The sequence below is a fragment of the Cyprinodon tularosa genome, unplaced genomic scaffold (genome assembly GCF_016077235.1).
Source record: "Cyprinodon tularosa strain WSP-4 unplaced genomic scaffold, ASM1607723v1 ctg417, whole genome shotgun sequence".
NCBI classification, from domain to species: Eukaryota; Metazoa; Chordata; class Actinopteri; order Cyprinodontiformes; family Cyprinodontidae; genus Cyprinodon; species Cyprinodon tularosa.
Window position 1 is genome coordinate 1,186,048 of NW_024039138.1, and position 16,181 is coordinate 1,202,228.

At 38.2% G+C, this 16,181-nt stretch overlaps 1 protein-coding gene across 1 annotated transcript in view; it reads left to right on the forward strand.

The window, feature by feature from the left end:
* Positions 1 to 15,881, forward strand: part of LOC119792283 (DNA-binding protein SATB2-like) — a 28,977-nt gene extending 13,096 nt beyond the window's left edge. The window contains exons 6-12 of the mRNA XM_038298861.1: positions 2,349 to 2,451; positions 4,636 to 4,686; positions 4,795 to 5,327; positions 5,416 to 5,640; positions 7,106 to 7,258; positions 11,682 to 11,873; positions 13,776 to 15,881. Of these exons, the coding sequence (XP_038154789.1) occupies positions 2,349 to 2,451; positions 4,636 to 4,686; positions 4,795 to 5,327; positions 5,416 to 5,640; positions 7,106 to 7,258; positions 11,682 to 11,873; positions 13,776 to 14,396 (1,878 nt within the window). The 3' untranslated portion in view covers positions 14,397 to 15,881. The remainder of the gene's footprint in view (positions 1 to 2,348; positions 2,452 to 4,635; positions 4,687 to 4,794; positions 5,328 to 5,415; positions 5,641 to 7,105; positions 7,259 to 11,681; positions 11,874 to 13,775) is intronic.
* The last annotated feature ends 300 nt before the right edge of the window (positions 15,882 to 16,181 follow it).

Here is a 16,181-nt window from a genome sequence, read left to right on the forward strand (position 1 = left end):
GCTCACACACACCCTGCAGTCATTAGCCTCCAGTGTGTCATTTCGACTTGTGATTTATACACAAGACTTAGTCATGATGTAATTAGTGATTAGGGGAAGCGTGTGGGTGGTGTGCATTCACAGCCTGACTCATGTGAGTTTTCATCTTCACCATTTCCCATGTTGAATTTGTGCGTCCCCTGCTCTGTGGAGGTGACCACAGGTTATATTAGGAAGAGGAGCAGGCGGGTGGGCAGTAAGTGTTAATAAATCAGTGGCGAATAAGTCAGTTGGTGGTTAAGATTTTAGTTTTCATTCCCCGGTCTGAAATACTGACATTCCAAGCACAGATCGGCAGGTAAACTGGTTTTAGAGGAGTCTTGGAGCACTGCAGGGTTGAAAGAAAATGCTACTGGCTCTCATCTAACCTTTAACCCCTCTAAAGGGTCATAGTAAATTGGATGCAAGGCCTTTATTTTAATATACACACTATGTCATGTCACAACTACAACTTTAATATTTTGTGTTATTTAATGTGACTAAGCAGCAAAAACGTGTTGCTTGGTTGTAAAATGGTTAAAATGCTAAATGTATATTCTGCACCATTAAGTGAATACTTTGGATCATCTTTATTCTGCAAGTCTGATAGGATATGACTTCAGTAATGTGTAGATCTAGTCTGAGAAGACTAGATCTACACACAACCAGACTGAATAGAAAACATGTCTAAGAATCAGTTTTCAAGTCTTGTCAGCCTCCAATAAATTGATGTAGTTTAAGATGGTTGTGTCCTAAGCTTTTCATCATTTAGGCTGAAATCTGCATTTTTTAAGCATTTTAAATAACAAAGTTGGACTGTTTTGATTAAATAATGCAGTTGGATTATTTTTCAATAAGAAAGGGATGTAGTTTATTTTCAGTCCAACAATTAAAGTTGGATGCGTTTACGTCGCCATGAGAAGAGGAGCATCCAGTTTTCAAATTCCTTTGGATTCAATTAGATAAAAAGAGGAAAATAAATTTCATATATTCTCAGAAATGGGAGGAAATTTTGAAAACCTCTGTTATAATTGGCAATGTAAAGGAGATAATGTATTTTTGAGTAAAAGTCTCTGGTTAGGTTTAGTCCTATTTACTACAAAGTCAAACAACTGAAATAAATATTACCCAACTGTTTCTTGGCTGTGGTGCCAAATTTGAATCGTTCATAAATTGTGATTGAGAATAGCCTAATATAAATCTCAGGCCACATTTTAATCACCCCTAGTTTATAATTTTATCATAATCCTTCCACTGTAGATTAGGTTGTATGGTTAAAGTCATCATCATGCAGGAAGGGGAACACCTGCCCCTGACAGTTTGTCTGTCCCTGCTGAATAAAAACATCTCCACAGTCTAATAAAGGTCACTCTAGTCTTCTCTAACCAGGTCACCTACTCTAACAAGTTTGCTGTGCCTTTTGCTGTAAACAGGACTTTTGATCAGAGATTAACCGATGCATCAGCTGGCTCATAGTTAAGCCTGATATTTGGAAGGGATTCCTTGTTGGTACCATTAGATCATGTATGGTGCACGCATTGCCGCTCCATTTTCGTTAATAAGTATTTCTGTTTGTTTAATCTGACACTTATGAAACAAATTATTTTTTTCTGTTTTTAAATATAGTAATTTTTACTTTATAAATGAAGGAAGAAAAAGCTATCGGTCTACACTGAAAACACGATAAATAAAAATGTCTTTAATAAACTGTATTTACCCTTAATTTGAATGGGTAAATGAGACAGTTTGCCAATGGAATTAGTATTTTTACTGTTAAAATAAGAGAATTGGATAATATGCAATTGAAATGAGACAATGCAATTGTGTTTTCTTATTTTAAGTGTAAATATTCTTGTTTCTTTGGCAAGATTTCTCTATAGCCTTCTCAATTCAAGAACAAATGCACTTATTTTAAGAAAAAATTACTTATCTAGATTTCGATTTTTTCCAGTTTAAAGAATCTGCCAATATATACTGTTGAATTTTTGTGCAACCATATAGACTGATGTTAAAATAATGTTAATTTGGTACATCTATAGGGTTTTATGACTTTTATCTCACCACTTTTTCATAAACTACACATTTAACTGCATGATGAGCAGCTTAAGCAACAAGCTGGACAAGAAAAGTACAATCGAACGTCCACATCTTGGAAGATTCATGCTATGACCATTTTATAGCTTCAGATGATGCTGTTATTTTTTTATTGCATTTTGTTCAAATATGAAGATGCAACCCTTGTGACATGTTAACGTTACAGTCAGATCCTTTTTTTTCAGCTTCATTACGAATGTCCAGCTAACTCCATGTCCTGTTTATTTTCCCCTCAGAGTATGATCTCGGCGATCGTAAACAGTTCCTACTACACAAACGTCTCCACCTCCAAATGCCACGAGTTTGGCCGCTGGTACAAGAGATACAAACGCTTCAAAGGTAACTTTAAAACACTGAATGCTAAATCACATGAGCCTCATTATTTTCAGAAGGCAAATGTCAGAAGCAGGTAAAACTGTTTATTTCCTGGGAACCTTAAAGCACGATATAAGCTTCTTCTGATTGTGCTGCATATGAAGCAGATCTGTATTTTCATGACCACACAGCAGCGTTGGATTTGTTTGGCTGTCACAGAAAACAGAATGCAAAGATTTACCAGATCAGTAAGTAATTAGCCGCACTATGTGTGTTTGAGCGTACTCCAAATACCATCTAAATTCCTGTCTCAATAACAGTTTTAAGATGTCTTTAAGTTTAATCTGCCTCAGGAGGAATCAAGTATTTCTGGATTTTATCAGTTTCAATTAAAATAAATTGTTGATGGTGCCTTCAAGATGTAAAGCATCTCTTTTGCATCAGAAAACTAATAATGGCAATTGAAAAGCCTTTATCAATTCTTCTGTTATTGAAATATGTTCAATAGAAAGCATTGATTTTAGGACACCAAGCATTTTTATTTATTGGCTTTTGTATCCCAGAGGATTAGCTCGTGTTCGAGGCTGTCCAAAAGGTAAGATGAGGCCAACACTAAGATCCCACATCCTCTGTCAAGTTTCTGCCACTCCATCATCAGTTTTCAACCTTGCTGTGGAGGACGAATCACATTTCTGTATTAGTAGTGTGAGAAAATAAGACTTCCCTCTGAATCAATTTAATTTTCACTATTATATGGATATATTAGGCCTTGTGCAATATCTAATGTGCAATTGATATTTAATGCCGCGTGCAAAAACCCTGTAAAATAGTCCTGCTAAATAAGAGACTTCAGCTGTTTATGATGATGCACTGTATTTACCCCATGCACCTTTTCCTTCTTTTGGCACCTTCCTGTTGACAATTGAGCCAATGTCACCAGTAAATTTCTCCACTGTGAGATCAATAAAGTCAATCAATCAATATAAGCAGCCTTAACCTTACTAAAGTTGGTGCAAGGAATTTTTTTTTTGTCAGACATGACGGCTGTTTTCCACCAAATGTGCATTGCATACATCTGTATGGGCAAGCGGTTTGGTTATAGAGCTGGTTGTTCATTTTATGTTGAAAGAACGATGATCTTGACTGCGGCGAGGATGAACTGCCATCTGAGTAGAAGTGTTGTATTGAATCTGAGTCGTTGCCAGACTGATTGGAAATTTGTCCTGCTCTAAAACCCAAACTGTATCTGATTCAAACTCTGAAGAAGCCACATTGGTTCAGTTTTGTTCATGCTTAAAACATCTATAAGGACAGTAGATCTGCAAAAGTTAGGTTTTACTTTTAACGCCATAAACTTTTCTACTAACCAGTTTGAGATTATTTGAGTTTAACATGGATAGATGTTAGACTTTGATGCACTTTTGATTCTTAGATGTTTATCTAATTTCTTGCATTTATTCCCTAAAGTTGTCTCTTTAAAGTCATGTTAAAAACTTTGACAGTCTGACTCCCCTGCACCTCAGCCACCAACTGTGTTTATGCCATTTATTTTCTTGTATTTTTTGCACCTAATGAAACCTCCCAAAGACACTCAGACACTTTAAAACCGATGCTTACTGCTAGTCACATCTCAAGTTAATAACTCACCTGCCCAACCGCCTTCAATTACCTGATGTTTTCACACTCCCCTGTCCACCCCCTGTATGCATATGAATGTTTCGCTGGGCCTTTACATGTCGAATGTGCTGCATGAGACGTCCGTCAGCGACTGCTCTCTTTAGGAAGGAACTGTCACACATGGTTCACATTAACGTCACCCTTAATACACATGACAAAACTAAATGCTCTTAACTCCTAATGAGAAACAGCAGTACCTCCCCCAACACACACAAACACACACACTCTCTCTCTACAGCAGCACAAAAATAATCCAGAGTCTCGCACTCAACTGAAAACATCAGGTTTGTATCCTGTCTGTTGTCTGGCAATAGAAAATGTCACTTATAACCAGACAATAAGAAACTTATTTGTCCTGTTTTAACAGAGACATTGGACACAAACACCTGCAGATTTGAGCAAATCTCTTATTGAATCAGGTTTCATATTTATTATTTTAACTCCAGGTCATTGCATGTGTATAAAATGATAAACTGTTTCTCCGTCGTTGAGAAGTTTGTGTAACGGATTTGCTGTTATTGTGTTATCCAGGTGATTACCATGAAAAGTTGTGGTCCTCGCTGGAAAAGTCGGATGTGAAAGGTAAGTCCAAGAATTTGACTTCTTTATTGGGGGGTTGGATTGGTGTAGATTGCAATTATTTCCATTAAAATGTGTTCAACCTGTGGATCTTTGTGTGTGTTGGCACAGTGGAGAGAGATTTGGACCTGAGCATCCTCAACCATCGTCATCCACCTCTCTTGCCTTCTCCAAGCCACTTGGCCACCTTGGGGGCACCAGGAGCCCTTCCCCTCAAGAGCGCTCTCAGAGACGCTCATTCCCCCACTCAGCCCCATAGTCTTCCCCATCCTGCCGGGCCGAACCATCCCAGACTCCCCCTGCGTCCACAGAATCCAGCCCTTCTGAGTCACAGCGGCCTCCTGTCTCCACAGCTATCGCCTCAGCTGGTTCGTCAGCAGCTCGCCATGGCTCACCTCATCAACCAGCAGCTGGCGGTCAGCCGCCTGCTTGCCCACCAGCACCCGCAGGGAGTCAACCAGCAGTTTCTCAACCATCCTCCCATTTCTCGTACCTGTAAGGTTTCTGGGGCAGCTGCTGACCCAAACCTGAGCTGCTCGGGTGCTGAAGTCTCTTCTGATATTTATCAGCAAGTCAGGAACGAACTGAAAAGGGCGAGTGTTTCTCAGGCCGTGTTTGCCCGGGTGGCTTTCAACCGTACGCAGGTAAATGAGTCACATCTCAGATTTAAAGTTGGCTTTTTAATTTTCTCTTTTAAAGAAAGCATTTTAAATGATCCTCCGCATCCTGCAGGGTTTGCTATCAGAGATCCTTCGTAAGGAAGAGGATCCTCGCTCGGCCTCGCAGTCTCTGCTCGTCAATCTAAAGGCAATGCAGAACTTCCTCAACCTACCGGAGGCCGAACGAGACCGCATCTACCAAGAGGAGCGAGAACGGAGCACCAGCACCAACCACAACCACACCAACACCCACATCTCCTCCAGCAGCAGCAGCAGCAACGCGCTCAGACAAACACAGGTACACCCACACAGCACAATATAAAACCTGAAGGAGCAGCTGTTAGGATTGATTTGGTTCTGTCAAAGGCCTAAAGGCGCTTTGTTAGTTTGCCATGCTCAATTCATATCAATGTAATGATACAACTTCAGTGAACATTTTAGGATTTAATATTGGAAACATTTAGAGGGAGACCATAATTGTGCTCAGGAGGAAAATCTTTCGTTTAACATGCTTTTTATAAATTAAAATACTGACCTGCAGCCACCATATTAGATATTTAAAGGGATTGTGCAGGATTTTGTAAAATGACCCGCCCTCTCCACTTAAAAATAAATAAATAAATAAATAAAATGTGCGTGGAAGAGCATAAACAAGCCCATTTCCATTGTGCTCACCCTGTTTGAAATCTGCTGTTGTCATTGGTCATACAAGCTTACTGTGTCCACATACAGCAGGGACTATATAGTGGACTTTATAGCAAACTCACTTAACTGACCAGTCGGACAGATGATCACTGCTTTTTGCCCTGTTGGTCACGTAATTCCTCCTCCACTGCAGGGTGCCTGCACCATCTTTGTAACTGGTTGCCATAGGTTGTAACTAGCCGACAGTGGGCCGCTGTGAGAGCAAATCCCATAATGCTTTTCGAGGAGAGCTCTCCATGCAAAGCATTATGGAATTTGAGAAAGGTGAGCTTCAGTGACTGTCTGAAACCGTAGCTCAACACACATACGCCTGAAAGTGCGCAGAAAAAGTTAGCTAACGGGACAAGCATGTAAACCAGAATGATTGACAATTAGGAGGATCCACCCGGAAATAAAAGATTGCCCTCCATATCTTTAACTGACAACTGGAGGAAAAATTGGTTTTATTCACCAGCTTGAAAAGCAATAAAACAATATATTTTTTTTATGAACCAACCCTCTCTTTAAACTGGGTTGGAGCTTCACCTTTAACTACAGGGGTCTTTAAGCTTTTAAATCCAAAGAGCCTTTGTATTATTATTTGACTGGGAAATCTGTGGCTATTAACAAAAAAATGATTTAACCCGTTAAGACCAAGTTTATCAGAGTGTTTGGAACCTCTACATCATCAGTGTGATATTTTTGTTCTTGAACAGCAATCATACACACATGGTGGACAGAATTCTACAAAAGATTGAATGAAAATTCCTAATGAATCACGAATTATACAAATATCATCAAATTAAAATCATTTCAATTAAAAATATTTTTTGATTTATGTTCAACAGTGGTTTAGGTGTTACACATTAAACATAAACACAAAACTAAAACAGAGATATATTATGTTAAAAAAAAAAAATATATATATGACAATGTATTATAAATATAATATATATATGATCTATGTTTGATTTTATTAATGCTTAAAGATGAAAAAATATGAAATATTTGGCAAAATATGAAAAGGTTTTGCTTGTTTTTATTTAAATTATCTTTTTAATTTTTATTTCCTTGCATAGACGAAGTGCAGCATCTCTGGTCCAGAGCTGCAGCTGAAGCTCGACTCGCTTGCAAACATCACATCAGGGATCTACGAGGAAATCCAGCAGGAGATGAAGCGGGCAAAGGTCTCTCAGGCGCTGTTTGCCAAGGTGGCTGCTAACAAGAGTCAGGTCAGTTGCAACAAAGTACTCCTATCAGCCGTTGATGTTTTAGAGTGATCATCTAAACAAACAGAAATACCAGACTGTCTTTCAGCTGCGACTGAAACGCGAGTCAAAACCTGCAACCAATCAGGAGATATGAAGTTCCTGCTGCCAAAGCCGCTCCAGATAAAAACGTGAACCAAAAGTATTTAAACGTGAAAAATCTGAGGCTCGTCTGACTCAACTTAAACATGTTTACACACATTAAACTCGTGTTATAATATCCAGTACACAGAAATCCTAGCTGAGTTGATCATGTTTGAAGGAACTGATGAGGTGTGTGTGGGCGTGTGGGGTATCTGATTACCCGCTGCGGCGCACCATCATGAATGCATCCTCTGATAAACAATGCGGGCGATCAAGATCAAAGCAGAAGTCTCTCGCACTGGAGGGAGACACGTGAAGATGGAGGAAAACATCAGGAGGGTTCAGAGTTAAAAAATAACAAACCTCTGCTGGTTCTCTATGTGGAACAGACAGTTTTAAAGCTGCAGAGAGAATCTAAGGAACGGGAATGAGAAAATCATCCAAAGGATATGCATGGCCATAAGTGAAGCAAGGTGGAGGAAAAAACTGAAGAATAGACGGTGATGATCATGTTGGTATTCATTTCTAGGATGAGAGCAGCTTGTAAAACAGCTGGTGGTAGATTCTGGGTCAGCCTGGAGAAGATAAAACAATCCCTTCCCCACTGCTTAACTCGGATTCTCCCACACTTCCAGTTTTTACTTTGGAAATAACATTTGTATCCAACTTTAAGGTGCCTGAAGAGCAGCAACATGCTAAGATGATGCTGATTTATAAATAATACAAAGTTTAAAAGTGTGATTTTTGGCGAGGTGTGGACATTTAACGTTACACAAGTCCTAAAAATTTAAATAACAGTGGTCAGCTAACCATGATCTCTTAAAGCTGACGTTTAAAGAGAAATAAGGCAAATATCTCAACTGCCAAAGATGGAATGAAAGAGGGGAACTCTTTATAATCAACAAGGTAGTTATAAATAATTTGGACCAGCTGGATGTTAAAGGATACAAACAAATATAGATTAAACAAAATAACAACTAGACTAATATCAAAGTCTATCATAAACGGTCTTAGACTAATATCATAGTCTAAGGCTATATACTGTATGTTGGTGGTATGATGGTTGGGGCTCATTTCAGAGCATCTGGATAGATGGATTTTAACCTTTCTTGTATTGCATCTGGGTCTTTGAGCAGAGAATATATTAACAACAAATTAAAGCACCAGTTTTTCCATCTAACAACCAGTTGCAGAACTCCTTCATGGGCAGATATCACCATAAGTTGCCTTTACATTTTTGTTTTTCCACAACAAAAGTTAAAATGTTCCATTAAACCTCCTATTTATTAAATTAAATAGATGTTATTTGATTAGAAATGTTGGTCGAGTTCTGACACTAAGCTTTTTAGCCCTATTTTCAACTATATATGTATATGTGTGTGTATATATATATGTATGTACAAACAGTTTGTGGATATGAATAAGATTATGGTAAAACTCTTATTTATATAATCTACAGAAAATTGCCCTTCTTTAAATAAATCTAAAAACAAAGAAATCTGGTCTAACTTTGAAACAATTATTTTTGAGCATCATTTGTTTGTGAAAGAACAACATAAAAAGCAATAAATTTAGATGTCGATATTTTTAAAAGCATTAGTATCATGGAATGGACTTTAAACATGAGAAGATTGACATGATGACAGATGCTTTTCTTGACCTTATAAATGCACTAAATCCAAAAAAATCACAGTTGAACATGGGGGAAAAAAATCCTTTCATATGAGGGTAAGTTTTAGCTGCACTGATTATGCGTTATCAGTTAGATCTGTTTAAACATTGGGAAACATCCTGAAGGATCTCAGACGTCTGCTAACGTTTAGTGTGATTATGCATTTGTTTATATTTGTTATAGCCGTAAATTCCAAATGTTTCAAATGTTTTCCATTTGATTTTTTTTTTTTTTTTCATAACTCGTTAACCGACGTTTTCTTTAGGTGTGAATTATTTCAGTCTTCTTGGGCTGAAATGCAATGAAAACGCCTTAAATGGCTCCTTTCTTCTGCGGCTTAGATCAGATTGGGACAATGAAGTGACTCATCCATCATGTTTACTGATCTGCTCTGACTGACCCACTGGCTCAGAATAAGATGTTCCTCAATATACATGATAATATCAAAGCTAGTTTTTTATCAGACATGTTGCCGTTTGCAACTGATTGCTTACTAAGTGACAGCTGACTGGGAGCTCCAAACAATGGATGTCTATGGAGATCAGGTTGGACAGTCTCTGTCCTCATTTAACTCTGATAAATGTTGCTCTTTAGGTTCGGTTGAATTGCCTTGGAGGAAAACTGCATCAATTCAAAAGACCTCAGAAGCAATCTTGCAATAACAACAATTGTTGATTGTTTAAGATATGAAATTAATTTTTAATCCTACACTGCAAAAACGATCTAGAAATAAGTAAAAATGTCTTAAATTAAGTGTATTCGCCCTTAATTTGAGCAGCTAAATTAGATAGTTTGCCAGTGGAATGAGTAATTTTACTCTTAAAATAAGATAATTAGATAATATGCACTTGAAATAAGACAATGCAATTGTGTTTTCTTATTTTAAGTGTAAATTGTCTTGTTCCATTGGCAGAATGTCTCTTTTACCTCCTCAATTCAAGAACAAATGCACTTATTTTAAGAAAAAATTACTTATCTAGATTTAGATTTTTTGCAGTGTACATTTCTAAAGCGGAAAGATTTAAGGGAAGTTTCTGAATGAAACCAACCGACAGAACTCGCTACACTTTTGAAGCAACTGGACTTGGAAGTTCTTTGAAGATTTTGCCTAAGATCATTGATAATAATTTTTCTTTGCAGGCCCAGCTTGTTTTATAATCCAGTTTAATGTTCAGTTGAATAAAATGACAGACAAGAATATGCAATCTGAAAAATAAATGGGTTGTGATTAGGGCTGCAACTAACAATTATTTTGCAAATCGATTAATCCATTGATTATTCATTGTTAAATCAATTGATAATTAGATATGGGAAGGTTTAAAAAAATTAAGCCAGGTGGAGCTACATTTTTTCTAATTGAGTTCTGGTTAGAGCATATTAACGTTTATATATTGTTTTACAATTTTGGTATAACTGATGCATAAAGGCATATTTTAGAGTCTGGAAGCGTGTAAATGCCGAACATTTAAATTTTTTATTCCTAGAAAAAAACTTTACTTTAAAATACTAAAGTTGTTCCGAGACTTTTTTTTTTGTTCTTGTTATTAATTTTGAATCCAGTATTTACAAATATTTAAGTATTTTTTTTTTCACATAAACTATGTTTTATCCAAGTCTTTCAAACCCTTAACACAAGAGGGCGGCTGCTCTTGCAGATGCATTTTGAAGAAAACTAACAAGAATTGTATCTATTTATTTTCATTGTTGGAAAAATTGGAAGTTTAATGAATAAAAATGCCTCGTCTGTTTTCACACTACAAAAAATGTAATTTCTTAAAATAGGTAAATTTTTTCTTGAATTGAGGAGGTAGTGAGACAATTGGCCAATGGAACAAGACAATCGACATTTACGTGTAAAATAAGAAACAATTGCAGTCTCTTATTTAAAGTGCTTATCTGTCTTATTTTAAGAGTAAAAATGCTCATTCAATTCAGCTTCAATCAGCTTTTTTATCAAATGCACTTAATTGAAGACATTTTTACTCATTTATAGATGTTTTTTGCAATGCAGGTTGCATCTACTGAAAATGTCCAAACTCTGTTAGATGTGCATAATGACAGTGAGGTGCATTCAGAGAGGGTGTGGTATAAAATTCATGCAAGGGTTCCATAGATCCATAGAAATAAATTATGTCTTATGGCTTCTCTGCATTTACCTCAACATGATGGGTTGTATATGAGTGATGGATGATTTGCAGGTGGCTTGGTAGTCAAATAACTTATTTAATTTTCCTAAATAGTGTGTTAATTTGAGTTGGTAGGATGTAAGTGTATACTGTATATATGCTAATTTGAGTTAAAAATGGCTGAAGGGATGTTATTAAAAGGCTGTGAGGGGTGGATGAGCGCTGCGGTAACAGATTCCAGACTATAGTTTAAGGAACTGATTAATTAATTATAATAATTTATTGATCTCACACTGGAGAGATTAATCTCTGCATTTGACTCATGGGGAGCAGTGGGCTGCCATTGTGCGGGGAGCTGTGTGGGGTTAAGGGTCATGCTCAGAGACCCAGAGTGTCAGTCTGTGGGAACTGAACCGGCTACTTGCAACCTTCTCAGAGCACAGGCTCATTGCTCTAACCCAGTAGGCCCGCACTTCCCTAACTAATAAATTCTCATCTGTTCTAGGGTTGGTTATGTGAGCTCCTCAGGTGGAAAGAGAGTCCAAGCCCTGAGAACCGCACTCTGTGGGAGAACCTTTGCACCATCCGAAGGTTCCTGGCGTTACCACAGGTAGACCGAGATCAGGTCTATGAAGAAGAGTCCAGACAGCAGCACAGTGAGAGACTCCACACCGTCCTGCACATCCCAGACCAGCAGGTAAATGGAAAGGTTCAAACATTTCCCGAATCAGAAAAACTCAGTTCTGTATAGAAAACGCGCCTGCTGGGTCCCACCACCTGCTCCTCTCAGCCACCCTCCTCTCCGTCATGTTTGTGTCCCATAAGTCATTGAAAATAGAAGTGGTAAATGACCAGCCTACACATTTCCTGCTAAACACTCCTCCATCCCACCCTCTCCCTAAAACCAAAATGTTCTCCCGTCTGGCTCTAACCTCAATATTATTTAGAACACAGCCTGTAATTATTGAAGCTGAGAAAAAAGGAATTGCCATTATCTTTATTTAGGTCCTTTAATTTTGATGGACCACAGATTTATGGTGTTGGATTCCTGTGTTTGGGTGTGCTGGCCACCCCACCCTGTTAATAGCCTCTAGTAGTCTGCTTGTTTGTGTGACGAATTTGAGAGTTTAGCTCGGGGAGGGCGAAGGCTGGTCAATCACACTTCCTCCTGCTTTTGTTGCCTTTGACTCTGCAATGGCAGATAAGTCTAATTGCTTATGCATTAAACGGTATAGTTGAGGGTTTTTAAGCTTTCACAGAGTGGAAATCTTTAGGTGGTATCCGTATCGAAGAAGTACAGTAGCTTCCAAAGTTTTCCATGTTAAACCACTAATTCTGATATTTGGGTTTTATGTGAAAAGTAAATGGTATAGGAGCCACTTTGCATAAGCATACTTTGCGTCCACCAGGTGACGATGTGGCATGGTGTGAGTTTTAGGTTTTATAAGGGGAACCCGCCTACAGCTAATTTGTGTTGCTGGTAGGAAGGTGAGCGTACAGTTTTTGACCACGCCTTGAAGATTTCCATTCGTTTGCCTGTTGTGCATGCTGTATAATTCATGCATCAGTGGGTGCAACACTTTATATTAAAATTGCCAGTGAGCAATAAATGATAAAAAGCCATGATCACCTTTCAATCTACTTTAAAGGTACATGACACACAGCACACAGGAGAGCGAACACTCCAACAGCATTCATCCAGGGTCTTTAAGCTCAGTCTTAGCCTATATAAACGGTGTTCACTGTTTTCCTTAGAGGGCCTTAGAGGTTTGTCTTTTCTTTAGAGAACATTAGAGAGCAAACAGCATCTTAAGGGCCAAAGAAACCAGTAGGAACCTCAACAAGATAGATGTAGCGATGTTTGACGAAGGGTTATTTTCAAAGACGATATTTCAAGTGTCTCCCAGAACTCTGTTCAATCAATTTGACAAAGAGGATGAAACAACTAAAGTAAAACAATGAATGTTTGCCTGATTAGACAGGCTGGCTGGACAAGAAGAGGATTAATCAGCGAAGCAGACACTAGGTAGCAGTAACTTGGGAGGAGCTGCAGAGATCCACTGCTCTTTAATATACAGGATGACTAAAGGGCTCTGAAAATCTGGCATTTATGCAAAAGGTAAAGAAGAAAGCTTATAAGAAGCTGCAAAGGATTTTGGATTAGACAACAGGACTAAAACCCTAAAGTTCTGCCGGATATCTCATATTTGTTCAGTTTAAAGCACTTTTATGTTGGAATGGCCCTAATTGTTAATCTATTTCAAATGTTTATAATGTATATTGTCCAGTCTGCCTGAGCCTGAGCTGTTTAGCTAAATATGTCCGGTCATGTGTACAGTAGATGCACAAAGCTAATAGATCTATACCCTTCAATGCATCTAAGGGTGGTTTTAAAAGAACCTGGAGCTGGTCGAATGAATACAAGTTAATGCCATACCATTCAATTTATTTTAATCTGTAAAGGTTTTTTAAGTGCCTTCACTCATTTTTGTGTTTTTATTTAGCATATAGACTCCCAAAGAAATGCATTGAAGTTGGTTTCAAAACTGTGGGAAAAATGCCTCTTTAAATTAACGTCTCTAATTTGTCTCTTTTTCAGACTTTCCACAGACAGCCTCTCCCTCCTTTAACGGCTCCGTCCCCAGTTCACGAGGAGCCCGCCACCCTGCTGCCAGCTCTGCAAGCACCAGAGGACGTCCCACAGCGAGGGATGAGTCCTGCCCTTGGAGGGGTGAAGAAGGCCAGATCTCGGACAAAGATCTCCCTAGAGGCCTTGGGAATCCTGCAGAGCTTCATCGGTGATGTGGGACTCTACCCAGACCAGGAGGCTATTCATACTCTCTCAGCGCAGCTGGACCTGCCCAAACACACCATCGTAAAGTTCTTCCAGAACCAGCGTTACAATGTCAAACATCACAGTCAGTCCAGAGATGCCGTCTCCGGGGATGACGACCATGAGAGTTCTAGCCCCAGCGAGGGAGGAGCCTGCACAGCAGATAGGAGGGAGGAGGGGGCTCTGTCTCCCTCTGAGGAGTCGAGTGAGGATGGCAGAGGGTCAGTGGAAATGTTCAGATCAGAGAGGGACTTGCACGAAGGAGAGATAGAAATGGAGGTTGAGAAGGAAGAGGGCGAGGATGGCAAAACCTCAGGACCGGCAACTTCCTCTCTGTCTCCTTACAGCAGTGTGGACAGCCCCCACTCTGCTGAACAGCAGAGATAACAGCTGAGGATGCCTTCAGACTGTGAGGAGCACACCCAGAGCCTGTGAAGAACCACTCTTTGTCATCACAATTAACTTTTTCCAGAGCCCATGATCACAGCTCGTTTAAATCAGAACATTTGTGGACAGATATTTATCTAATGACTGACTTAACTTTAATCTGAAGGTGGTAGGAGTTGCGTTTTGGGATGGATGGAGCCTGCGTCGGTTTTTCTCCCTTGTTTAGCTTTATTCCAAGCTACGGTTAGATGGTGAAATGGAAAAATAAATAAAACATTTAAGCGTTTTATCAGGAGAATCTGGCAACGCAAGAATGAGTCAACTTTGATTCTTTAGAGATGAAACGCCTTCTTGTTTTAAGTTAATTTGAACAGCTGCCTGAACTGCTGCTAATCCAACCAAAGCAAAGCTTCTTTAGCGTTTAGATATTTTGTATTCCCAACGCCTTGATTTTTGTCTCTGTACACCTTTATTTCAATAGTAATATATAGGTTAAAATGACATCATGCATATATGTGACTATATGCATGATTTCTCATTACTTCTACCACTTTCTCAGGTTCTGCCTGACTGGTAGATTTAAATGAATACAAACAAGATGAAAAGACTTAAAGGATGGTGGACAAGGAAGCAGTTATGGACCCGGATCTCAGTTTAGAACATTAAGAAAGCAGGGGAATGACCCAATAACCTCTGATCAAGTTATAGCAGATTTCTGTTTAGTGTTTATATCTAAATCTAATCGTATTTCATTGTCTCCATAGGATTAAAAGTCCTTAAAAGTTATTTTATTTCAGTAATTTAATTCAATGACTGAACTGAATTGACTCATCACTAAATTATTCTACACTTTATTTTATTTTAAATATGATTAAATCCAGGAAATGCAAATAAAACCTGCAGTAAAATCTATAAAGGAATTTAATGGATAAATAGAACAGCATATCCACTCTGGTTGGGGCTTATTTTGCTTGAATTACTGCACCGATGAGGCAAGACATGATCTACTGTTTAGTCCCTGGGTCATTCTATACAAACCATCAGCAAGTCTGCTTTATTGGATAGCAAGGTGGCCTGACCAAAAAACACCAAACCCAATATTTCAAAGTGGAACCATGGTTTTCTGATAGCCATGAAAGGAAACTTATCCTTTTTCTACTAGACTTTTTCCTTCCACCAAACTTTCCATGAACATGCTTGGAAACAGCACTTCCCCCGCGATTAAGAAGGCAATAACTTTTCTGTTTTTGTAATCCTTTCTTGATTGGTCCGGGACTATTGGAATTTCCTTACATTTTCAAACATAACAGAAATAAAAACCCTAAAATGTGTGTTCATTTTAAGAGTGTACAATTCTGAAAATAAGTAACTTTTTCAAACATGATAATTATTGAGATTTATTGTAAAACATTTTGACTGATCTGTATGTGAAACGGTCACATAAACCTCTGCTGATAATAAAACTGTTTCTCACCATCATTCTAACACCAGACTTTTGCTTTTATCTGGAATTTACAGCATCAAAGATAATTGTGTTTTTGGATAGTGAATTAACCATTTAAGTCCCTTTTTAACCATTAATCTATTTAATAAATAAGAACTTTTACATCCATTTAGATTTGGCTCTTGTATAGTGTTCTCTAAATCCTAAGAGATGTTAAAAACACCAATTTATGTGACAAAACACTTTAAAATTAACAAACAATCTAAAGAATTTCTGTCCTCAAACCAAAGCTGAACCACAAACATTAAAAGCTTTATCCATAATTCAGCAGTGTTTAATTT